Below are 24715 nucleotides of genomic sequence, written 5' to 3' on the forward strand. Positions count from 1 at the left end.
GAGAGTGTGTGGAGGATTTGACCAGGGGGTTCGACTGGGCCAGCAGGATCCCCGATAGGCTGGACACCCCGCGGTTGGTCAGCACGGGCAATTCATGAAGACCTCTGGGTTTGTAGTCCCAAAATGTTTCTGCCGATGAGGAACATCGGCCGATGCAGAGATCACATGATGCGGGGTGCAGAGTAACGTGATCTGGAAGTAACATGGAACGATTTAAGCTTGATTTCTCGTTCCCCAGAATAATATTGTGCAGGAATATATGTTAAAGAGACGAGTAAGGAATTGCTATCTTGATAACTACCAAGCAGATCAGGCAATTCATGAGCTGTTCTCCAGAGCATGTGGCTGACAGATCCTTTTTTTGGTCATTATCAGGGAGGAAATATTTTTAAATCTTTGAGGCAACAAATAGACAGACTTTCCACCATGGATATTTTTCAAGGTCATTCGTCCCCATAGCCATTACGGGGGTATTATTATCTGTCGAGATCACGATCTCAAGAATGGGAGACGGCCATGTGGCGGATTACGTTAGCACCCCCGAGGGGAAATGCAGCTTGGATCTATTTATATCGCTGTGTGGATGTTCCTCGGCGGACCCTTCATCTACGCCGCAGGCACTGCCACTGGGAATCGCCCTGCGCCCCTGGATGGCTCTGTAGCTCTTTAGCTACCTCTGCAGAAGATGCCAGCCTGTTGGCGGACCAGTTTATTTTGATTGAATCATGGAGGAGGATGTTTATGTGCCCGACGGCGCTGAGAAAGCCCCCCGCGCCCTGATGGCCCCCAAAGTGACCATGTTGGCTCGTCCTTCGATCGTCTCCCCTCCGATGTGATTGAGCGGTGAGTTCTGGCTGTGATGCCCTGGAGGGCTAAACGTCCATCCTCAAGAATATCCAGTGCCCCCTAGCTTTTACAGAGCAGTGCCCGCTAATCGCGGCCCTCAGTATCCTCTTCGCGGTTGACGCCAACACTTTCGCTTCCTTGGCGCTACTGAACCAACAATGGAGGCAGGTATCCGAGTCCGCTTCGTTGTATGCGTATCATTTGTTGCGCTGTCCAGCATTCTCTTCGACTACAGCCCATGTCACGGACCCGGTTGATGCCGACAACCTTATAGACGTCAAACACCAGTTCCTGACCGAGGTTCGCCGCAATGCATTCGATGTCTTTTTGCGTCCTCGCAAGACGCTGGTGAAATTGATATCGAGTTCTATGAGCTCGGCCACGGCATTCCCGCAGGGCGAAGTCTTTCGATTCTCATTCTCGGGGAACGGTCAGCTGGTGCTGTGTATCAGCTCCTCCCGAATCGTTGTCCTTGATGTTGGAAGTGACCCCGTAGCGGTGAAGCATGAGCTCAAGACTCGAAGGCGGGCCTTGGGTGCCACTGTCCGTGACGACGGCTCAATGGTTGCCGTGTTGTCGTCCATGCACCAAGTCAACATTTACCAACTCAGCGACGAGGAAGCCAAGCACATACAATCTATTACGCTGAATGATGCTCCCCGGGACTTGACGTTCTCTCCCACAGGGAGTGTGCTTGCTTTGGCCTTTGAAGACAATATCGAGGTGTATGCAGTGGGCTCAGAAGTTCTGTCCACGGAACGTCGAGCTGCGCGCTGTCTTCGCGTTGATTCGATAACGTTCTCTTCGGATGGCTCGATGCTACTTGGATCACCTAGTGATGGCGAGCGAGAGGGCATTATCACTATTACCGCGCCATTCTATACGGAACCTGGAGTGGAGGCATCTCCGGAGGAAGTCCACATGCGGATGTGGACGACTCAGATCCTCTTCCCTGAAACGACCGATGGGTTTTCTCATGCCTGTATTATTTCTGCTCACGAGGAAGGAGACGATAGTTGGATTTTAGGATACGACAACCAGTTGGCAACATTCAGAGCAATCCGGATGAACGATATCGATGCAGGCACCGTATATTTTGCGAGCCCATTTTGGGACGACGAAACCCGGGAGCAGCATCCCAGTATGCTGCCAACTACGGATGTTGAGGGCGAACTTGTTGTTCTGGGGTTCCAGGACTCAGGTTTGTGGCTTTACGGGATTCCAGGGCGATTGAATGTTGCTCCTAAATCTGCGTCTTACAATGGGATCAGAGGCTCTCAGTTATGTGGTGACCACCATCTTGGACCCCATGCCTCTGTGCCTCGTGATAATGTTGCACAGCTTCAAAAAATCATCAGGCAACCAAAGGTTCTCGTCCGTGGTCGCCAGGTGACCGATATGCACGGGATCACCTCAGCGTGCTGGGTGCGAAGCAGCTCTTCAACTCCCAATTCAAGCAGAAGCAATCGACGACTTGTAGCTGTGGCGCCCGGCGGCGTGCTCCCGCAGAACTTTGGAGAGGAAGATATCCCTGTCGACGGAGGAAGAGTCCTCCTCCTGGACTTTGAGAGATCTACACGCAACGGCGAAACGGTTGAGTTGGATATTGAAGTTGGAGAGACTGCGCCGAAGATACTCGTAGAGCCGAGCTCCTCTATGGATGCGGAGGTTGAATTGGAAAGAAGGCGAACTCGCATATACCGTCCTGGCAGCCATCCAGTGCTATCGACTCCTGGACAGCGACCGTTACGTCCTCCCATCTCCCGCGAAAATCGCCGCACTGCAAGTCAATCAGCAGTAGCTCAGATTCGTCCAAACACCATGGCGTTCCCAAACCCACAGAACGTGGTGGACAATGCCGGCATTCCTGATATTCCATATGACAATACTCAACCCCGCTCTCAAGACAGTCTTCGTCGTGCTGCCACTGCGGCAGCATCAACACGTGGCCGATACGATCCACGATATCGATCCACTCCGCGCCATCGATACCTACCTCATGAAAGTGATGCCGACAATTGGGTCCCTCCACCCCCTCCTTACTCACGCAAGGCTGACAACCCTCTGCCGGAGGATCTGCGTCAAACTCTTCTTCCGGGTGCCCCAGCAGCTGCAGCAGCAGCGGCTGGGCCTTCCGGCGACGATGGGCCCGCCAACAACAATGAACCTCCCAATGATGAGCCTGCCACCCACGATCTCCCCCAACCAGTCTCAAGAACACGGAGCACACGTCAACGCCAACGCCCTCAATCAATCGCCATCTTGCAGAGACTGGGCACAATCACCGGCTCTAGACTAGGTGGGCGAAACAAAAGGAATTCCACGGTCATTGCTGTCGACCAACTCCCGGAACCAGTTCAAGCACCCTCGATGGAACCCTCAGAGTCAGCTTCTCAAGTAGGTCGTCGTCCTCAGCAGCCAGTGGTCGCTCTGAACGGTGTTCCGCAGTCGCAGCTGTTTTCGTCATCAAACCAACCTGTTGACGAAGTTCGACCACCTACGGCCAATGCACAGCCACCGGGCTCCCAATTACCTGTGAATACTTTGGGCGAAGCTTACTACCACGCTTATGCTGCGTCTTCGCCAAATCTTGTACAAACTCCCCAGCACGCTGGTCGGGTACAGGCTACTCCTTACGGGTCGAACTTCCAAGCTTCTCGACAGCAAGTGTCGACGCGCAGGCGAGTACTCACCGAACCAGGCCGTTCGGCGCCACCGCAGAGCGAGGAATGGCGACGACGCATTGAGGATTGGAATGAACATACCATAAAGGAAAGGAACCGGTTGAACCGGCGGACAAAAATGTGTATTGTGATGTAGGGGGGCAGATATGATTGACGGAATGGGATGTATATAGGAGGACCTGATAAATTATTTGAGGTTGATCCTATCATGCATGGCGCAGATACATTGATGCCGTCCAATGCTCTTTCAAAAGGCCACCTGGTATGAGGAATCCTGCTGGAAGTTGGAGCTATAGTAGGCATAGAAAAGGACCTTCCAGCAAGAGGTACCTGCCTGCCTTTGGGCTCCTGGTACATGAGTAGGCCCCCGAACCCAGCTCTGTACGAGTCTAAATATCACTTTGTGCGACAAAGAAGGTCAGAAAGTAATCATATCTGTCTCCTTTGACGCTCGCCATGATGATCCAGATAGAGCACTGCTCAGCAATTTTTGAGCATGTTATACTCAAGGTAAATGGGAATAGTCTTTGGAGATGATGCCTGATCAAGCAACGGATTGTATTTAACCGCTCACTCCTCCCTCCCTAACTGGCACGCGCGCGTTTGCGCGAAGTTGACGTCTCCTCCAATTGGATAAACAATTTCGTCAATACAATCGACGTATGTTGTTGTGCTCGGGAAAACGCAGCCGAGAATTTGCGCGCCAGAAACGTTCCGATCCTGGACTAGTAAGATGGGCGTACACAGCATGCGACAGCCTCCCTTGCCATTATATCCCGAACACCCATGATCAATTCGGAAAAAATTATTTGGCTTGGTGTAATCGACTTGAAATTGATCGGATTGTAGAGAACCTTGTTATGGAATGCTTGCTCCAAAACATTTATCCACAGCAGTAAACGTTATAGATCCGCTTGCCATTGACGCTCCCACTAGTATTAATCATGGGGCCTTTTTACCCACCGCATTCTCTTCCTTCCATCTCCCTATCACCCACACTTTCCGAGATAGTCAGTCCCAAAGTGCCAATCATGGTTGCTAGTAAACGCCCCAATTTTCTACTTATCGTCGCCGACGATCTCGGCTTTTCGGACGTCGGCGCATTTGGAGGAGAGATTCAAACGCCTAACCTCGACTCTCTGGCGGACAGGGGGGTGAGAATGACTGATTTTCATACCGCGTCCATGTGCTCACCCACTCGCTCTATGCTGCTGTCAGGTACAGATAACCATATCGCGGGGCTCGGGCAGATGGAGTTTTGGGGTCGGGGCCGCGATCCACCCGTTCCTTGGTGGGTTTTCAGTTGCACAATATTTTTCCTTCCTTCTAACAGACTTTGTGCCAGGTCTAAGTTGCCAGGCTACGAAGGATACTTGAACTTCCGAGTTGCCGCGCTTCCTGAGATACTCCAAGATGCAGGGTACTACACTACTATGTCGGGCAAGTGGCATCTCGGCCTAACGCCCGAACGCTCTCCCCATGCTAGAGGGTTCGATCGTTCGTTTGCCTTGCTACCAGGCGGCTCCAGTCACTATGCCTATGAGCCTAAGAAGCCTGATGGCACGCCTGTGTTTGCCCATTGGGCGAGTTTATACTACGAGGATGACAAGAAGGTCGAAACCAAGGACTTCCCAGAAGACTTTTACTCCTCAGATCACTTTTCCACAAGACTGATCGACTTTCTGGAAGAGCGCGAGGCGAGCAAGGAGCTAAAAGAGAAGCCCTTCTTTGCTTTTCTTCCATTCACGGCACCTCATTGGCCTCTGCAAGCCCCAGAGGCCAACGTCAAAAAGTACAAGGGAGTGTATGATGAAGGCCCGGACGTCCTCCGCCAGTCCAGACTGAAACGACAGATTGAACTCGGTATATTGTCAGAAAACGTTGAAGCACACCCTGTCGAAACCGAGACAAAGGAATGGGACGACATGTCTGAAGAGGAGAAGAAGTATTCAGCTAAGACGATGGAGGTATTTGCCGGAATGGTCGATAGGATGGACGAGAATATTGGCCGAGTGCTTGACAAAATTAAAGCCACCGGTGGGTGGGATAACACCTTTATCCTGTTCATGTCCGACAACGGCGCCGAGGGTGCAATTGTGGAGGCCATTCCAATGACGGGAGACGTGATTAAGAAGAGCATTGATAAGTCCTACAACAACGACGTCCAGAACCTCGGCAACTACGACTCATTTTGTTGGTACGGTCCGCGCTGGGCTCAAGCAGCGACAGCTCCATCGAGAATGCATAAGGGGTTCGTGACTGAAGGTGGAATCCGCTGCCCAGCCATCGTCCAGTACCCGCCTTTCCTGGAGGCCTCCAAGGCAAAGGGGATCACAGACTCATTTACGACAGTCATGGATATTCTTCCAACAATACTTGATTTAGCAGGTATCTCCCATCCAGGAGCCACATTCAGAGGACGTGAGGTGGTCCCAGTGAAAGGCAGGTCCTGGATCTCTCATCTGTCGGGCCAAAGCCCGCGCGTCCATGATCAGGATTACATCACGGGCTGGGAATTGTTTTTTCATCAGGCCATAAGGCGCGGGGATTGGAAAGCAGTTTTTATTCCAAAGCCAAAAGGGCCCGAGAAGTGGCAGCTCTACAATATGGAGAAAGACCCTGGCGAGGTCCATGACTTGGCGGGTCAGGAACCGGAAATACTCCACGAGTTGATCAAGTACTGGATGGCTTATGTTGCCGAGTTTGGGGTATTCTTGTGAGTTGAAAAGTTGCTATATTGACGAAGTTTCTAGTCGCTAATAATTTAACAGGCGAGAGGAGTTAGAAGAGAGCTACGTGCTTCCGAAGGGGCCTTAGATCAAAGAACTCGCTGGCTTTTCATATACGCTATATTTAGATCGATAGTATAGAAAGTTTTGCATAAACTAAGTGTTTCTGATTGACAGGAACCGCCGTCTTAATCCTCTCGTCTAATTCTTCTGACAAGACGAGCTGTATCCCTCAACATTGCTGCACTTGTACGTCGCCTCTGTCCCATTAGCCGGCTTGATATCGATATTATCGTACGAGAAGCCTTCACATGTGGCAAGCGGCGAGCATACCCAGCTGATGGAGTTTGTGCCAACAGCCTCATTCATGTATCCTGTGAAATTCATTAGCTGGCTTAATATTGATATTATTGTACGGAGAACAGACCAGTGAAGTTAGACCATGATATATTGGAAAAGATACCCGCTGCTGGGGTATCAGCGCATGATGGAACATTGTAACCTGCCCACCGAGTGCATTGCTGCAGCAAGACTGGAGATGCAGTGATGTTCTCGATATGGAAGTTACGGAAGACTGCAAAAAAGATTAACATTGTTTCATACCCGTGAGATGCATACAGACAATACGAACCAATGTTGCGAACAAAAGCATTTCCTCCGCCCCCGCCCTGAGGCGGATAGTAGGTAGGCTTGCCCACGTAGGTCTTGATATAAGCACCATTACGACTACCAATGAGAGTCACATCCTCTGCCGTAATGTTCTCGACCACGTCGCGCACTCCATCATATTGGCCGAGACTCCCAACAGCAATGCCTGCACTGTTGTGACAAGTTAAATTTTTGACAAGCATATTGGTCGAACCTGGTTTGAAGCTAACGCAGTCGTCTCCCACGTTTGCCCAACTGTTCTGCAAATCTGTCAGTACTCATTCGAGGGATGTGATTCTGTGTAGGGGTACAAACTTGAATGGTGATGTTGTCGGAATTGATGGTATCGAATCCGTCTGTGTTTCCAAGATTACCTGGGTTGGCTTGGTAGTCGTCGGACGTGCTGGACAGATAGATGTTGTCGACGAGAATGTTTTTAGATTCAACCATAACAAAGTTCCTATTTATAAGGCAGTTAAAGGATCGATTTGAGCCCGAGCAACATAGTTTGCACACACCATTTCCCCGATTGCAGGATTTTGAAATTTTTGGCAACGGCATTCTTCACATTCCGCAGACAGAACGGAATCGGGCGTCCGAATAAACCACCAATGCCCTGAGCCAGGTCATACCAAACCTGACCCTGGCCATCGATTGTGCCGGTACCGTGTCCGTCAATTGTGATGTCCTCGCCAGAGAACTCCATGGCGATAGAGATGTTCTGGAAGTAATAGTACGAACCGTGCTGAATCCAGTATCTCACATCCGTGGAGTACTAGTTATAGAACATGTTATTTTGCTGGAGTATCCTATAACAACGATTCCAATTACCTCAATCGTCCCCAGCAAATCAACCTCGACATTTTTCAGATCGTGAAGTTGAAGAACGGTTTGGACACTGTATGTCGAGTCCTTTTCGAATACTACCTTTCCATTGGTGCCGCACTTTTGGAAAGCTTCGCGAATGGCAGGAGAATCATCACGTCCATCTCCTGCAACAGGAATGACACAAGTTTTCTTTTGCGGCGTTACCGAGTGCCCAAAGACCGGCAAAGCCAGCAGTAGAGTGGTTAAAATCTTTTGAATCATTGCTACTCAAAAGATGCCCATGAGAGATGGTTGCCAGACAAGCAAGAAGGTATATCTTGAGTTAATAAGGTCCAAACTGCGACTATGCAAATGCCGATCTAAGAGGTGGGGCTCAGATGATTGAGTCGCCATCTTGCCGTGCTTGGAAATTCATCGTCCATCTAATTTCCGTAGGCATCCTATGACAACAAAGTTTTTCTCGTTCATCCTCCGACAATTGCTATTGGACGTTCACAACTATGACTCGAGCCTAGAGCATCCTGTATTCGGAATGCTATAAGCCGAGCACGTCACCAGGAACACCTCTAGGGGTAACCCCCTCATCCCCGCAATCCTTTGACCTAAGAAAGACTAATTTGCATCTGTAAGCGATATTTTTCCAGCAATCGGATCTCTCCGAGTTCTCCTAGCAGACGGATCAGTATGGGTTGCGAAAGTATTGCTCATCGTAATACCAGACCATGAAGTCCTTAACCGGCAAGCCTCTGCTTTTCGGTACAATCGAACCCGATAGATAAAACACTTTCATGGGCTCACAAAAACGCCAAATGATGCGATACCATTTGATTGACGGCTATAATTTTAGGAAATTTACAGCAGGGAGCTTGCTTCCGCCCCCCTTGGTTTGACCTCGTCCGCCGGCAGTTTCACCTTACCGATAATTCAATCATTCACAACATAACAAGGGTCCACGATCAGGCACAAGTATTAATCTGCCATGAGGCCTAGGTTAGTGCTTGGTCTTGCTCTTACGAGCAAGATCATTGCTGCAGAGAAAGGTTCTGGCTTTGGAAAACGACCAGCCCCCTGGATTGTGTATGATGTGCCTGGGGACTTTGCAGATCCAAAAGGTCTAGCCAGACCTTACTTACGATATTGGGTTCCGGATGCGGACGTTGAGGACACCATTTTGTTTGGTGACTTAAAGCAAATCAAACAAGCAGGCTTCGGCGGTGCTGAAATCATCTGCCTCGAAAATTATGGCATCGAAGACGCCGTGGTTGATCCAGCTCTCTATGGTTATGGAGGAGATAGATGGAGGGATAGATTCAACACTATGCTTCGTGCTGCAGACGAACTTGACTTGCTCATCGACTTGGCTCTAGGCCCAACTCAGGGAGCCTCCATACCTATCTTGGACCCCGATTCTCCCGGAATGAACACAGAGCTGGCATATGGCAACGTCAGTTTGTCTTCTGGCCAAGTTTTCAACGGAGAGATACCACCCCCAGGTCAGACCTACCCAGGCTATGCAAACGCTCCGGATTTCCACGCGCCTTTCACAAATTTTACGAATAAGTTTGTGGCTGCTGTTGTGGCAAGGAAGAGCAAGAGTAAGTTTTCTCCTAGCCACATGTTGCACTCTTACCTAACTCTAGATATAGTTCCATCTACAGACCCTCGAGTGACTCAACTTGACTATGATAGTGTCGTAGATGTCACACATTTGGTCAAGGACAGTCAGCTGCGCTACAAGGCGCCAGCCGATGGAAATGACTATGTGCTTTTCACCTTCTATCAACGTCGCACTGGCTATCTTGCAGCTCAGGGGGCTTTTGGCAATGCCACAAATCCAGATAACCCAGCATCCTGGTTTGCCTATGTTGTGGATCACTACAGCCAAGAAGGAACTGACCTGTGGACTGAATTTACGGAGAAATATGTGATGGACGGTGAGAACGGAGACCTAGTACGCCAGCTCGGCCATTACGCATGGGAAGACTCAGCGGAATTCCGAGCGACACTCTTTTGGACAGATGAACTGAGGTCTTTCTTTCGTCAATCACGAGGCTACGACATTACCAAGGCATTGCCAGCACTTTTTGGTACTACGGGATTGCCACCCAGCACTCTTGCCAATTCTTACTTCCACTTTGCTTTCAGTGATCATGAGAATGGTACCGACATTAGCTGGAAGCTCCGAAATGACTTCTATCAATGCTTACAGGAGATGTACGAGAAGTATCATCTAACCGGGCTTTCCGAGTGGAGTAGCAAATGGAATATGCAAGGCAGTCTTCAGCCGTACGCGACAGCTCCTAATCTAGCTCCTCCATGGGATATGGTCTCCGCAGCTGCTTATATCGACGCTCCGGAGACCGAGTCTAACTACTTCGATGGAGTTATTGATGCTTTTCGCGCAATGGGAGGTGGCGCTATGCTTGGGAACAAGCAAATATTTTCCAGTGAACTTGGCGCTCATCGGTACGAGTCATACGCTATCACCTGGCCTGTCATCCTCAATGACTGTAAGATCAACTACGTGGGCGGAGTGAATCGGATTGTTGCCCATGGCTACCCTTATTCTGGGATTCGACCAGAGGTTGAGTGGCCGGGCTTGACGACATTTGAATGGACATATTCGGAAATGTATGGAGCGAGACAGCCGAGCTGGCCATATGTGAAGGAGATGGGTGATTGGATTGCGAGGACGCAGTTGATTCTTCAGACAGGCGTGCCCCGTGTGGATGTCGGCGTTTATCGACACAAATATCTGTCGGTTGATATAAAGCACTACGGCATGGCCGAGAACATCTTTGGGGATCATTCTCTTGAAAATAATGGGTACTCGTACGTCTCCGTTAGTCCGTCACTGTTGAAATTCGTGAGTTATCCTTGCAGTCCCCAGTTGAAAGCAATTTTAATTATTTCCGCAAGGACAACGCTGTTATTACCAATGGCTTGCTGGCTGAAAATGGTCCCGGGTTCTCTGCTTTTATTGTCGACAATTCTACAAACATCACCGTCGAAGCAGTCACCAGATTCTCCGAATGGGCCGAACAAGATTTCCCAATTTTGTTTGTTGGCGGAGTGCCGGAAACAACACCATATTATTGTGACTCCTGCGATGAACATGTCAAAACAAGCATGCAAAGGTTACTACAGTATCCGTCTGTCAAGAATCTTGACACCGAGGCCGAAGTTGTTGGTGCGCTTCAGGAGCTGAATATACAGCCAACTGCAAAGAACCTCTCGCCTTGTCCAATTCTTTATGTCCACCGCATTGACACCCCTAACAAGGTTGACTATTATTGGGTGTATAACTCGGACATTTATGAGGATCACGCGACGGAAGCCTCTATCAAAGGAAAGGGAGTGCCGTATGAGCTCGATGCATGGACGGGTGTGATCACACCCATTGTGAACTACACCACTTCTGGTGACAGATTCAACATCTGGGTTGAGCTTCGATCTAACCAATCGACGATTGTGGCATTTGCTCCCAAAGGATTCTTCCCTGACGTCAAGGTTGCCGACATCCATGTTGTGAAGACCAATGTGGAGTATCTGAACTACTCTGCTACTAGCAACGCCCTAATTGCACGCTCATCTTCCACTTCTGATCGGGAAATCGTCCTTAGCAACGGCAAAAAGTTCACTTTGGCGAGCTCTGCCAATTTGATGAAGCCGTCGAGGCTCGGTCCGTGGAATTTGACTGTCCAAGACTGGCTGCCAAACCCCACTCCTTGGACCAACTACACGTCAATCTACAAGTACCACACGCTCACACTGGATAACTTGATTCCTTGGTATAATATCACCGGCCTCCAAAGCACTTCGGGGATTGGGACCTATACAACCAAATTCACATGGAGTCCCAACTCTGCAACCAGCGGTGCTTTGCTCGACCTAGGCCCAGTCTTCCACACCATCAGACTATGGATCAATTCCCAATGGACGGGTCCTATTGATGTAACAGACGCCATTGTGGACATAACACCGTACTTGAAAGGAGGATCGAATGACGTGAAAATTGAGGTTTCGTCTACGCTTCGCAATCGACTGCTTCAGGTGAATGTAACGCAATCCTGGGAACAGGCCCAATACTCGAGTACCTATGGGCCTCAACCCTATGGCCTGACTGCTCCTGTGACTCTGATTCCTTTCGCAGAGAAGGTTATTTCGCTTGCATGAGCGCCTCCTGGACCTTGAGAAGGCGGAAAAAAAAAAGTAAAAAGTATCAAAAATGAGCCACATGCATTTGTTTGAGTCGTCTATTCGTCGTAGATTATTCTTTCTCGCAATTGTGCTAGTAAATTTGTCGTCAAGCCACATTGCTTGCCGTCTTCCGGTATCGCGTATCTCGCTAGCTACTGTTCGCTGCGACTGTGGGGGCCTATGTCGCAATGGCCTGGCTGTTTGTCGCTATGGCCCTAAGGACGCCACTACGGAAAAACTATTATTGGCCCGATCCATCAGCCCCGCATCGCCGCTTTAACGGGGCCCTAGCGTATACATCCTTTGAGCAGGTACAACAATGCCCCAAGTCACCCGGACCTTAATTGATTTGCTGTGATGGGCTTTTAATCACCACTTTAGACGACTCCCAGGTGCACGTCTTCAAGTCTGTGAAAGGTACAATCGCACCCTCAACATGGCATACAAAATATACAATATCTATGTGATCACCCCATTTCTTGTCATTGGAGGTTTGCTTCAAGGCTTCGATATCTCGTCGTTATCTGCCATTTTGAGTGAAAAGGTTTTTACAGAGAAGTTCGACAGTCCAAATGCAGTCCAACAAGGCGGAATTACTGCCAGTATCTCGGGTGGTTCTTTCTTGGGCTGCCTTATCAATATGTTTGTCGTGGACAGAATTGGGCGCAGATCCACAATGATGGTAGGATGTATTGTCTTCATCATTGGAGCAATAATATGCACAGCCAGCGTGGATATCGCGATGCTTATCGTCGGCAGAATGTTCTGTGGAGGAGCTGTCGGTATGTCATTACGCTGTGCGATAGCCCTAGAGCAATAGAAACTAACATGAAGATACAGGAATGTTCACATCAACTGGCCCCCTTTACTTGGCCGAACTATGCCTCCCTGCTGTGAGAGGGCGAATACTGAGCTTTCAGCAGTGGAGCATTACTTGGGGTGTAAGTAACACATTCAATCACCCGAGCCACTGGACTGATAGTGGTTTCCAGGCTCTCGTAATGTACTACATCACTTTCGGGACATCGTATACAGACAGCGAGGCGGCTTTTCGTGTACCTTGGGCAGTACAAATTGCACCGGCCGCTGTTCTTTTTGTTGCTCTATTTTTCATTCCTCGCTCGCCACGTTGGCTCGCCTCCCAAGATCGCTGGGAAGAAACCCTTGAAGTGCTTACACATCTCCATGGTGGTGGGGACCCAGAAGCGCCGATTGTCCAAGCTCAGTATGCTGAAATTCGGGAGGCTATGTCGGTTTCAGAATCGCAAGGGAAAGTCCGCTGGGCAGAGCTAATTCACCGTGACAACATCCACCGAATCTCGGCCGGTATCTTTGTGCACATCTGGACTCAGCTGAGCGGCAATAATGCTAGTTCGTATTGTCTGTATGGGATTCATGAACTTTAGATGTTAACAATCTTGCAGTGCTCTATTATATCGTCTACATCTTCGAGATGGCGGGTCTGACAGGCAACGTCAAGCTCATTGCCTCTTCTGTCCAGTATATTATCAACGTTGTCTTCACCCTACCTGCCATCCTATTTCTCGACCGCATCGGCCGACGTCCCGCTCTCATTGGCGGTGCGTTTTTCATGATGATTTGGCTTTATTCTAATGCCGGTGTTATGGCTCAATATGGACACTATGTGCCCGGCGGTTTTGATGGGTCGAGCGCTGTCACCTGGACGATGGATTCGACTAATACCAAAGCAAAAGCTGCTGTGATTGCTTTTACGTACCTTTTAGTTGCAACTTACAGTTTCACCTGGGCACCAATCTCCTGGTGTTATCCTTCAGAGATCTATCCTATTCGACTACGAGGCAAAGCAGTATCCATCGCAACATCGGCTAATTGGGCTTTGGGATTCTCTAACAGCTATTTTACTCCACCTGCGTTCCAGAATATTCAGTGGAGGACCTTCATTATCTTCGGAACGTTCAATCTTGTGGCCTGCATCCATGCGTTTTTCTTCTTTCCCGAGACCAAGAAGAAGAGCTTAGAAGGTGAGTCTCGACCATAAACTAATCAATTGTTGCGCTTTACTCATATCACTATTCTAGATATTGACGAATTATTTGCATCTGGTGTCAAACCCTGGAAGAAAACAACTTTGCCTAGGGACAGACTTGAAGAAATGATTGAGGGGGCTGGAAATGGCAAACTACAGCTGGAGGTGGCGGATGCTTAGAATATGAAGTGGACACACCCCCAGTTGCACCCTTAACCTCAACCTAGTTTTCTATAGCAACTGTAGTATAGTTTGTGTCTCGTCAGCTTTCTGATGTGTTCGTTTAGGGGTTATCGAAAAGAGACGAAGTTGAAAGAAAAGAGAATAAAGGGATGTACATGGGAGAAGCTCGGACCTGGAGGCATTTATAAATGCTTGATCCCATTCAATCTACGAAAGAATCTGCTTGAATAGTCAAATAACTTAACTAGGTAAAGTGTTCCTTCGCCATACCCTCCGCCTCAGAGGCAATAAAACTATGATCGCCCGATAGAATCAGGTTTCTGCAACACATTGTGTGGCGCGCTTTCGGGACCCTGGCAGCAGTAAATAACCCTTAGCTACTTGCCAAGGAAAGTGTAAAGTGTACTAACATATAATTGTCCCTTGTCATCCATCGATTTGGTCGAATCAAGAGTATGTTGACGGGATTTTCGTGCCAGGGAGTTGTTCTATTCATGCGCGCTGCTTTTCTCAAAGTTTCCAAGGACACAAATAATGTCTCCAAAGCTGAGAAACTCGGCGTCGCCTCTGCCTCCATGCTGTTCGTCTTCTTATGGACCTTCACCATGATAAACCCCTATTTCTAAGTATACAGACCATTTCCTAACACCCCATAGTTTATTATTGTACCATGCTTTTTGTATGCCACCGAGATCTGGCCACAAGAGGTTCGGGCTCAAGGATACGCCTTCGCAATATTTGGATGGTATGTCATGCTATCCTGTTACAGAATGAATCGATACAATATACTTACGATGATTTTCAGGTCTGTGGGCTCTGGCCTTACAACTTTGCTCATCCCCATCATGCTGGCAAATATAGGATACGGAACCTTCATCCTTTTTGCCTGTTTCAATATCAGTAAGTTGCTTGCCTCCATTTTTACTTCAGCATATACTAATGATGATCTATCAGTTGCAATACCTGCAGTGTATTTCATTTACCCTGAGACCAATGGCCGCTCTCTTGAAGAAATGAACCTACTCTTCGCTTCCCATTCACTTCTGGTTAGTGCCAACAAGCGCGAGTATGACAGAATGCTCAGTGAGGCTGGTGGTAACATCGCCGTCGCCGAACGTCGCCTGTTTGACAGCGTCGACGCCGAAGCCAAAGAGATTGATGACAGGGTCGACACCTTGAGTACTGGCGAAAAGGAAATGGCAGAGTGCTCCGAGGCTAAGGTATCGGCCTCAGAGAAGTAGAGGGTTAGAGTGGTTGGTTTGTGAGGTATTTATGTCTCGTTCCACTAGTAGTAGGATCCGAGAGGTCGTACACTTCTAGAAGTTATAGGTCCTTATTCTCACTCCGTAGCTGATTTATACAGAGCCATTGCTCCGTCTTTGTAATATCCTAACTTGTAATACAAATCAGGAAGCTAGCAAGGGGTCCCTGCATGTTAATCAAGTGTTAATAAGGGAGAGGATTGACGGGATTATGTTTAGAACGTTCAGTTTCTACTGTTAATCATAGGATATACTTAAATTATCTAGGCTTATAGTAGATCGGAAAACGAGGTTAAGTTGTTATTGGGATTAGAGTTATCTTAGAGCACAAAGTACAAGCTTTATCAGGAACGTAAGTCTTAAATATATGGCGACCTCCCGTCTCTGCACCTCTCAATGACCTTCTTCGGCCCTAGATAAGGAGCAACGGAGCAAGCCCGACCGTAGAACGGCTGATGAAGTGCACTTTATTCCACTTCCGAGAGCGTACTATTCTGCTTGTCAGCGTGGTTGTGATAATGTAGCCTATCAAACTCCGCCTTTGCACGTTTATAGTGCGCTTCTTGTTTCTAGGTGAATGGCACGGATGACTCGAACAACTAGTCGACTAACTCGAGCGAGCGCTTTGCTATCTAGAATTTCCCATTAATTAAGAACACACGAAGCTACAAGGGAAGATAAGTACCTCTAGCTAGAAGAGGTAAACTAAGGGGATCCAAGCAATATTTAACGCGCCGTAGATGTAGAAGATCTTCTCTTGTATCTGGCTAAACATGACCGGATTTGCCAGAATGGAAGAGCCATAGCCGATCGCCCATCTATGGAAGAGTTAGCTCGAGCACTAAGTTTAGTGAAGCTCCTTACACACCCTGCAACGCCAAAACCGTTTCCAAAAGCCCGATGAGCGACTGGAAAAATCTTAGTTGGATAAACGAAGGGTACCCTACGACAAAATAAGCAAACGCCTTTGACAGTTTCAAATGAAGGCAATGGAAGCATACATGAGCCATGTAGAGCTATAAATTAGAGTGTATAGGAATATCCATAAGACACTAATAGCACCGTACTCCGAAGCTTGACTAGGGCGATCAACAAGCAGCTTGTCAAATTCGCCCGCTAGGAGCATTGTAACAGCAATACTAGCAGCCCCGACGAACAGTAGATTCCTTCGTCCGAATTTGTCAATTGTTTGGGAGGCAATGAGGGTCCCAAGTATGCTAGTAGTGTTTGTTAGGGCACTGAGCCAACCAGCCTTTGTTGTGCCGTACCCAGCTTGCGCGTAGATCGTGGGCGAGAATACTATGATGGCAGTGATGCCGTTCCATTCCATCATAACTTGAAGCCAGAAAGCCAAGTTTGCCCGAAGAGGCAAGTGAAGCTTGCCCGACGCCGTTCCGAAAAACAAAGAAATGAAAATCCCCTTCTCGGCCAGAGATCTCTCGGCCTCGACAACATCAATGATCTCGTTATACTCCTGCTAAACTACTTCAGTACTAGCGCTATTAGCACCTCTTAGGGCTTGAAGAACTTCCAAGGCCTCTTCATTGCGACCAGTTTTGATAAGCCATCGCGGGGATTCCGGTAGGAACCAGATAACGCATGCTAGGATTATTGCCGGTAAGCACTAGAAGGCAAGACAAAAGCGCCATCGAAAGCTAGGAGCGACGCTCTCACTGGTAAAGCTGAGTCCAAAAGAGAGCTAGTACGCAATCGAAATGCCGAGATAATTAGCCAAGAACACAAGGCATATGAAAGCTCCTATATAACGGTTAGGGGCTGCAGTGGGGGAGTTGCGTAGCTGCTTAAACCTCTCGAATGGGTCTGAGCAACCTTGGCCGACCAAACTAGTACGATTGCATTCAAATGGCCGGTGCCCACGCTAGTAATGACACGCGCATAGATGAACATTTTGTCATTGATGCTGCCAGCCTACAAGGCACCTCCAATCAGGCAGTAGCATGCTCCTATGAAGACGATTTTAATGCGGCCCAATTTGTCACTTGACCAACCGCCCAAGAAGCAGCCACTATATTCATTAGTAGTGAAACATATAGACCGAGAAACAATTGTCTCATAAGAGAGCACCTAAGTCTATGGTAATGTCAGTGAGTGATATAGGTTCACTTATTTAATTAGCGTACTCACAATAGACTAACTACTAACTAGACCACCCTGCTTAGTCAGTTGGGTGATAGTAACTTACCATCTCCACTACCAATATTCACCACCTTTTGGTAGTCTGGAGAGCCATTCACACCTCCTATGACACCTTGATCATAGCCTTCGAAGAAAATCGCAACTGCAGCGAAGACGTTGATTGCAAAAAGGACAGTCCGGGGCGACCAATTGCGCCAGATTTTTGTTTGAGCCGCCATGTTTAGAGGTCAAGTAGATTGCGCTCTGTGGGAGAGATGAGAACAAGAGGTGGCCTAGCAGAGAGAAAAATACCTGTAACACATGCCGTCATCTAGATCATCATAGCTCATGCAGGTACAAATCCCCGTGGAAACCGGGCAGAGCTTTTTTGGGAACATCCCTACTACCCCAATATCTCCGCTCTAATACTAAGTAAAGTTTAATTAATTGTCCTCTAGGAGAAGATACTCCTGCTCGCTTATACGCTTGAACGCTTAGCTACTATTCACACGCTTACTTTCACTCTATCGGTCCTTTTGCTTTGTTTTGGTGCAAAGTTCTTGTGCCCTTAGACTGAATGAGAAGATGAGAGAGCAGATCTTGCATGATAAGATACCTGTAATACTAACTAGTAATACTGTGCCTTCTCGGCATTCGGGTCACTGGCTAGGGTCCGGAGATGATCCGCTAAAGCTAGCATGCTGCTAACCACAACCCCCAAGACCCGTTAATTAATTCAAGCTTCTAGGCGATCTATCATGGTTGCGTAATGCATTGTTCTTTAAACGTGCACATCCCCCAGATAATTTCCCCAGTGTAACTCTTCCCCGCCACCCCGTCGGCCTCAGAGCTCTGCCTCGAGAGCTTCGACGCTTAAACGGTTAAATGCTTATAGTGATGGTCTAGCTGAATGTATAGGGTGAGAGCAAGAATGGCCCACTAGCGCAGAACCGAACCTAATTTGACCGTGGACATTCCTAGTACCTCATTTCTCTTATTTCCGAAGAGTTATTGCCTCTTCCATCCGCTTGTTCTCCTCTAATTTGCGTAGTTGATTCATCCTCACTAGCGTGTTGCATTTGGTGCTTCAAGATAGACCTCTGTCATTTGTATCAGCTCCTGTATCGAATATAGAAAACTCTTTCTTTCGTATACAATAGGACAGAGATAGGCGTTAATTCTTTGTCGACCTATCTGGCGAGCCCTTTCTCTCTATTGGCCTGAATCATGCGGACGAGTCTAACCTCAAGTATGACTTTAATGCGTTAGTCTGGGAACGCAAATATGGCTTAAGAGCGTCCTAGATACAAAATGGTGTTGTCAAGGACTTTCAAAACTTCGGCATTAACACGATCGGATGGACACAAGAATACATTGGCGGCGACTGGGGGAAAGCGTTAGATTGGTATGGGGAACCAATAGATCTACAGCACAGCCTGTTCCCCTAGACTACTAAGGAACTCAAGAGCACTAGTATGCCATATGTTATTCAGCTTCGCGTTATGGAAATTGAGGATTAGAATGGAAATTCCATCTTTCATGATGTGTTCTCGGAAAAGTTCGAGAACTAGTGCCGATATCTCGCCCGAAGTGTATGCTCTCAACACAAGGACAGTACCAATTTGTTAGGTTACTATTTTGTTAATATACCTGCTTAGATTCGGCACGCCTCTAGGGCCGACTTTCCGTAGTTGAAGGGTCTAAGCGACACTAAGAGGGCAATGAAGGTAGGCGAGGTTGCCGAAAGGTACTATTCGACGATTGTGGGAGCGATAAAGGAGCAGGATCCAAACCACCTCATTCTTAGCGATAGATACAACGGCAACAAGGGGATCCCCGAAGCCGTGCTCCACGCGATGTCAAAGTATGTCGACGTCCTATCTATCCAGTACTTCGTAGAAGCGCCGACTCCGGTAGTGTGAGAGAAGATGCGACAGGACCTAGAAACGTTTTCAAAGTAGTGTGGCGGAAAACCGGTACTACTAGCTGATATTGGCAACTTCTGCTATACAGAGAAGAATCCAAGCCGGACAAGCTCAATTAATAGACAGCGAGAACGCGGGGAGGACTACGTCGCCAGTCTAGCTAAAGTTCTATAGGAGAAGTGGTTCCTAGGCTAGCACTAGTGCTCGTATATCGAGAACGTTGCTAGAGGATAGGGGTAAGTCTTCTCATAATTACGTCGCATACGATATTGATACTAATCTTTTACAGAATTAAGGACCCTTATGATGAACCATATACTGAGTTGACGAATCAGATGAGTGCTTTCAACAACTCGGCCAAGGATAAGTGGCTGCAGCGATAATAAAGGGGGTGTTGAGCACCTTTGGCGCTCCGTTACGTGTCCCTTTGGTACAGGTGTACTTCAAAGATATAGTCTGCCTAGCAACCGCAACGTCTAATTTAAGAACCTGAACCAGCAGAACTACTCAAAATTGCTTCCTCCTCTTCAGTCAGCGTGTGTATAAGGACCCTATCTTATAGTATATCAACACTTCCTCCTGTAGAAAAGATAACAGGAAATTTTCAGATTTAGTACATCTACTGCTGCAGCTCCCAAGTACCACCACGTAATCCAGTCGCGACACCATTCACAAGTCGTACACGGTCTCCATTCTTCGATACTAAAGTTCCCTTAGTCCCGGGAAGCTTCACTACTCCGACGGTGGAGGCAGGCGTCGTGATGGAGAAATTTTTATAGCCGCCATCCGATGTGCGCTCTAAGGAAGTGGAAAAACCGCCCCGTGATGTGGTCAGCCCTGCATGCAAGGTTTTCAAGTTCCCTGGCTGCGGTGTAATGAGCCAGGTTGAACCAGCCGGTCCCGTGAGTTGGATGCCAGCCGTGTAGGTGGTAAGCGCCGAGGTCGGACCCGTAGACCAGCCGTGGGCGTGAGAGATGCGGGGGTCGTTGGTATAAGGGGCATAATGAAGGGAGCCGTCCGTGGAGTACCCTTCAATGAAGGTGGACTGCGTCATCCTGGGGTCGTTCAGCATGAAACCCCACTGCAATCGGATCAGATCCAGAGCCGTGTCGGGTCGGTTGGCCAAGTAGTGTGCCTGCAGCTCAAATCCACCGATGAAAGGCGAGACTGTCGCTCCAGCCTCCGGGGCTGGAGCACCATACTCACCCCAGCGGGCCTTAAGGGCCTGAGAGATGGAGATTTTCTGGTGATCTGAAAGAGTCAGGTTGGCTTTGATAGCCCACGAATTCCCGTCCTGCGGATGCAGCGTGGTAGTTTCATTGTCGCGGAACAACCCATTCTCCCCATCCCACAGCCTCTTGTTGGCCGCAGACTTGATGCCAGCCGCGATATGGCTCCATCGCGGCACGGAGGATGTGTCGTTTAGTTCTTGCGCAAGCTCCTGGGCGTTTTGAAGAACAAAATAAAGAATAGCATTGGCTTCGATATTCTAGCATGAGTTAGAGCATACTCATCAGCATTAACAGATCTCAAGCTTACATGACCGCCCATGCCGAATCGCAGCCAGTCAGCACTGGCCGTCACGTTGGCCAACCCGGTGTTGTCCACAAACGAAAGCGCCCACTGTAGGCCTTGCGTGTACTGGTTCCAGTGGTTGGATAGCCAATCTTGGTCCCCGGAGAATTGATAGAGGTATGACATCCCAATCAGACTATGGAGATGGTATGTATAGCTGATGATACTCGACGGGAATGGACGCCCGGCATACGGAAGGCGGCCATTGGGATGTTGCAGAGCTAGGAGAGACTCCAGACCCATACGAATACTGTATAAGTCGCCGGTACTGACAGCAATGCTCTCGAGGGCGATTGACATGTCGCCCGGCCACACCAGCCGGTCACGCTTGGCTCCGTCAGTGGTGGTGCTGCGTCCATTGGTGATGGTGTAGTTGTTCCACCAGGTATCTGTCTGGGGTAGGCTAATATTATCCGTGGAGCTGATGGTGTCCAGGTGAACTAGTGCGTTACCGTGGTCTGGGTTGATCGTGCACAACTGGTTGGTGTATGCACCGGCATACCAGACCCTATTGACAAGTTCATCATCGCAGTGAAAGTATCCAGTGTAGCCTCGCAGGTTTTGCAATGGAGCAGCCTTGAAGTTCACCCGCAGACGGTGCACCGGGACAGACGCAGTGGTATTACTCACGAGTGTCAGGTAGCGAAAGGCACCTCGCTCATACTTGGCATCTGGCGTGTATTCTCCTGCACCCTGGCCAACGGGGAACCATAGCGGAGTATCACGGCCGGAATCGGCAGTTGCGTCGGACGCCTCGCTGCTGATCCAGAGACTCGATTCTGTAAAGGTGACGCCCAAGAAGGCCGCCGACGACGTGGCATCCCCAACATCCAGAGAGACTAGACCGGCGACATTTTTCCCAAAATCGTACGTGACAGACGAGACCCCATGGAAAGTAGCACTTTCGCCAGCGGATTGAGTCAGAGCGTCGGCATTGTTGACCAATCCCCTGACTTTATGAACCGTTGCGGGAATCAGTTCTCGGTTTTCGGGGGCAAGGATATATCGCTCGTATGGCACAGCAGCCGCCACGATGGGGGCTAGCAGCCAAGTAATCGAATACATGGAGGATAAAAAGGTCACCGGGCCGCCCTAGTTAGGGGGCGAGGTGGCCATTTATGATCAGACAGTTGATCAAGACCTCGGAGTAAACGAGCCCGAAAAATCTAGGCGCTACTGAGAGTATCCCGGCTCTCCACATAGGCTCGACCGATCAACTAGCCGAGTTGCCTTTTAAGGTTGCGGAGCTGTTGTGGTTTTGTGGAGATGCAGAGTTGCCACACGTCGGCAACGAGAATTCTGGTACACACTACTTAGTACCGAGCTGGACCAATAACTCCAAAATGGCGGTCACGAATTGTCTGAAATTCTAACTACCCGGTCCCAAGTCCGCCTCAAAACTACTAGGTCTATGTGAGCCTCTTTCGTTGGCGCACTTTCCGCATACATTGAACATGGAGATCCTTGCTCCCCGCGCATATCGCTGGCCCCAAGGCGGTGGGACGGGCCTGCAGAAGAAGTTTCAAGCTTAGTCTTTGACTGTTGGTGCTCTCCGCAGGTCTTGCGGTTGGCAAAATGCGGAGGCATGCCCAAGGCCGACCATCGGCAGACAATGCACACTCGGACATGTCCCTGCTGATCGTTTCCCAAGCAGTATTCATGCCCTGAGCTTTCTTACAGGTGGAGAAATCTCCTGTCATCCCCGCGTGCCAATGCTGCCCCAGATCAGCACAATTTGGGGAGGGCAAGGTACAAAGGGGCCAGTACGAGCTCCAATTGCGGCGGGGAGAGACTGGTCTGAATAGATCACCAGCAGCACCGAAGTCGACTCGTGTCATTGGATTGACACTTGCTCTACAAATCATATTCTTAATATCTGGCTTTCTTTGCGGGATGAGATTCCTCACTCTCGGCGCGCTTTTGGTCGGCGCAGTGAGTGGTATCGTCACAGACCATCTCATCCCCGGCGCCCAGATCATCCCAGCCAAAGACACCGCAGCACTGCGAAGCATTGGAGTCCACCGCCAAAAGTACCCGAACCGCCGGACAGTCACCATTCGCGCATCAAAGAGTGACACAGACGATGTCTCCACTGATTTCCTCTGGGGCATCAAGCAGGCCAATCACGGCGGTCGACTGTTGCTGCAAAAGGGCAAAACCTACGTGATTGGCAAGAAGTTGGATCTGAGTTTCTTGGATAATATTGAAGTGCAGCTGGAAGGTGAAATCAAGGTAGATCCATACTCCCCCTTATTTTCGGTGTTAGTGATCTGACCTATGTAGTTCACCAATAACATCACCTACTGGCAAGCCAACAATTTCTACTACGACTTCCAAAAGTCCATCACCTTCTGGGTGTGGGGCGGCCAGGACATCAAGATCTTTGGCCATGGCACGCTCAATGGCAATGGCCAGGAATGGTATAATGCGTTTGCCGGCCAAGAGATTTTGGTATGAGATTCGGATGACAATGAGTAGAAGTGTTAGCATTAATGCTGTCTAGAACCCAGACAACACCTTCTACCGACCCATCCTGTTCCTGACTGACAATGCCACGCGAGTCAGCATCGAGGGCATCACGCAGCTGAATTCACCGTGCTGGACCAACTTCTTCGTGCGCACCAACGATATTTCCTTTGACAATGTGTACATCAATGCCTACTCCACCAATGCGTCGGTATGTGATTGGAACCTTTAACTTATCGGGGTTTACTAATGGCTTTGGACAGGCCCTGCCTAAAAACACCGACGGATTCGATTCCTACAACGTGAACGGACTCAGCGTCACGAACACGCGTGTGGATGTTGGCGATGACTGCTTCTCGCCCAAGCCCAACACGACCAACATCTTTGTGCAGAACCTATGGTGCAACAACACGCATGGCGTGAGCATGGGGAGTATCGGGCAGTACGCGGGCGTCAAAGACATCATTGAGAATGCGCATATCGAGAATGTGACTCTGCTGAACGGCCAGGTAAGTTCTCCAGTTAGATACTAATGGTTATTGAAGCTGACTTGTGGCAGAATGGCGCTCGTCTCAAGGCGTGGGCCGGCCAGGGCGTGGGCTATGGGCGCATCAACAACATCACCTACCGCAACATCCACATCGAGAACACGGACAACCCAGTAGTACTGGACCAATGCTACTTCGATGTGAACGCGACCGAGTGCGCGGCGTATCCGTCGGCAGTCAACGTCACCAACATCGTGTTCGACAACATCCACGGTACCTCCTCGGGGGCAGAGGGCAAAGTGGTGGCTGATCTGACGTGCTCGCCCAACGCAGTCTGCTCTGACATCCACCTGTCACGCATCAATCTGACAAGTCCAGCGGGCAGCCCGGCGGAAATTATCTGCGATGGAATTCAGGGGGACATCGGGGTGAGCTGCCAGTCGAGTTCGAGCTAGTGAGTATTCCGATATAGAGTCAGAGCTTTTATCTCGGACATAATAAAGCAAACCCGAGGGTGTTATTATTGTTTTGTAAGCGAATTCAGACAGAATAAAGAGAGGAGCCGTGTGGCCATCCCCACAATCTCGCGTAGAGGTACTTTTGTCTGAGGCATCTGAAGCGAGCGGTCCGGACTGACTGGAGATAAATTCAATAAAATCGATGAGAAAGAAAAAAAGAAAGATGCGATGGACGCCACTCTTCCCAACAGAGCTTTGGCCACCTCAGCTTCGTGCATA

General features: G+C 49.1%; 11 protein-coding genes across 11 annotated transcripts; 7 read left to right on the top strand and 4 right to left on the bottom strand.

The window, feature by feature from the left end:
- Positions 1 to 725: 725 nt before the first annotated feature.
- On the top strand, positions 726 to 3666 carry N7474_009932 (F-box domain protein; the record flags this gene model as incomplete). The annotated part of the gene is made up of 2 exons (XM_057201342.1): positions 726 to 832; positions 948 to 3666. 2 exons carry the CDS (start codon positions 726 to 728, stop codon positions 3664 to 3666), a joined length of 2826 nt encoding a protein of 941 aa, XP_057049329.1.
- Positions 3667 to 4561: 895 nt separating this feature from the next.
- N7474_009933 (arylsulfatase) lies at positions 4562 to 6250 on the top strand (the record flags this gene model as incomplete). Its single annotated transcript, XM_057201343.1, has 1 exon — positions 4562 to 6250. One exon carries the CDS (start codon positions 4562 to 4564, stop codon positions 6248 to 6250), a length of 1689 nt encoding a protein of 562 aa, XP_057049330.1.
- A 210-nt stretch (positions 6251 to 6460) lies between these two features.
- On the bottom strand, positions 6461 to 7996 carry N7474_009934 (polygalacturonase; the record flags this gene model as incomplete). Its single annotated transcript, XM_057201344.1, has 7 exons — positions 6461 to 6633; positions 6687 to 6833; positions 6891 to 7073; positions 7122 to 7167; positions 7223 to 7367; positions 7426 to 7682; positions 7739 to 7996. The coding sequence occupies 7 exons, from the start codon at positions 7994 to 7996 to the stop codon at positions 6461 to 6463; spliced, it is 1209 nt and encodes a 402-aa protein (XP_057049331.1).
- A 461-nt stretch (positions 7997 to 8457) lies between these two features.
- On the top strand, positions 8458 to 11911 carry N7474_009935 (uncharacterized protein; the record flags this gene model as incomplete). Its single annotated transcript, XM_057201345.1, has 3 exons — positions 8458 to 8491; positions 8731 to 10601; positions 10655 to 11911. The coding sequence occupies 3 exons, from the start codon at positions 8458 to 8460 to the stop codon at positions 11909 to 11911; spliced, it is 3162 nt and encodes a 1053-aa protein (XP_057049332.1).
- A 460-nt stretch (positions 11912 to 12371) lies between these two features.
- Positions 12372 to 14123, top strand: N7474_009936 (sugar porter family MFS transporter; the record flags this gene model as incomplete). The annotated part of the gene is made up of 5 exons (XM_057201346.1): positions 12372 to 12717; positions 12776 to 12876; positions 12928 to 13306; positions 13360 to 13938; positions 13996 to 14123. The coding sequence occupies 5 exons, from the start codon at positions 12372 to 12374 to the stop codon at positions 14121 to 14123; spliced, it is 1533 nt and encodes a 510-aa protein (XP_057049333.1).
- Positions 14124 to 14971: 848 nt separating this feature from the next.
- On the top strand, positions 14972 to 15367 carry N7474_009937 (Sugar transporter STL1; the record flags this gene model as incomplete). Its single annotated transcript, XM_057201347.1, has 2 exons — positions 14972 to 15026; positions 15081 to 15367. 2 exons carry the CDS (start codon positions 14972 to 14974, stop codon positions 15365 to 15367), a joined length of 342 nt encoding a protein of 113 aa, XP_057049334.1.
- A 712-nt stretch (positions 15368 to 16079) lies between these two features.
- Positions 16080 to 17296, bottom strand: N7474_009938 (general substrate transporter; the record flags this gene model as incomplete). Its single annotated transcript, XM_057201348.1, is given in 4 exon segments — positions 16080 to 16206; positions 16390 to 16862; positions 16875 to 17012; positions 17156 to 17296. The coding sequence occupies 4 exon segments, from the start codon at positions 17294 to 17296 to the stop codon at positions 16080 to 16082; spliced, it is 879 nt and encodes a 292-aa protein (XP_057049335.1).
- A 21-nt stretch (positions 17297 to 17317) lies between these two features.
- N7474_009939 (general substrate transporter) lies at positions 17318 to 17763 on the bottom strand (the record flags this gene model as incomplete). Its single annotated transcript, XM_057201349.1, has 2 exons — positions 17318 to 17414; positions 17588 to 17763. The coding sequence occupies 2 exons, from the start codon at positions 17761 to 17763 to the stop codon at positions 17318 to 17320; spliced, it is 273 nt and encodes a 90-aa protein (XP_057049336.1).
- A 1482-nt stretch (positions 17764 to 19245) lies between these two features.
- N7474_009940 (uncharacterized protein) lies at positions 19246 to 19832 on the top strand (the record flags this gene model as incomplete). Its single annotated transcript, XM_057201350.1, has 2 exons — positions 19246 to 19442; positions 19739 to 19832. The coding sequence occupies 2 exons, from the start codon at positions 19246 to 19248 to the stop codon at positions 19830 to 19832; spliced, it is 291 nt and encodes a 96-aa protein (XP_057049337.1).
- Positions 19833 to 20068: 236 nt separating this feature from the next.
- On the bottom strand, positions 20069 to 22089 carry N7474_009941 (putative alpha-L-rhamnosidase A; the record flags this gene model as incomplete). The annotated part of the gene is made up of 2 exons (XM_057201351.1): positions 20069 to 20938; positions 20989 to 22089. The coding sequence occupies 2 exons, from the start codon at positions 22087 to 22089 to the stop codon at positions 20069 to 20071; spliced, it is 1971 nt and encodes a 656-aa protein (XP_057049338.1).
- An 828-nt stretch (positions 22090 to 22917) lies between these two features.
- Positions 22918 to 24433, top strand: pgxB (uncharacterized protein; the record flags this gene model as incomplete). The annotated part of the gene is made up of 5 exons (XM_057201352.1): positions 22918 to 23256; positions 23308 to 23475; positions 23528 to 23701; positions 23754 to 23999; positions 24050 to 24433. The coding sequence occupies 5 exons, from the start codon at positions 22918 to 22920 to the stop codon at positions 24431 to 24433; spliced, it is 1311 nt and encodes a 436-aa protein (XP_057049339.1).
- Between the last annotated feature and the right edge of the window lie 282 nt (positions 24434 to 24715).

The sequence above is a fragment of the Penicillium riverlandense genome (assembly GCF_028828495.1).
Source record: "Penicillium riverlandense strain IBT 135883 chromosome Unknown utg000008l_segment0_segment0, whole genome shotgun sequence".
NCBI lineage: Eukaryota > Fungi > Ascomycota > Eurotiomycetes > Eurotiales > Aspergillaceae > Penicillium > Penicillium riverlandense.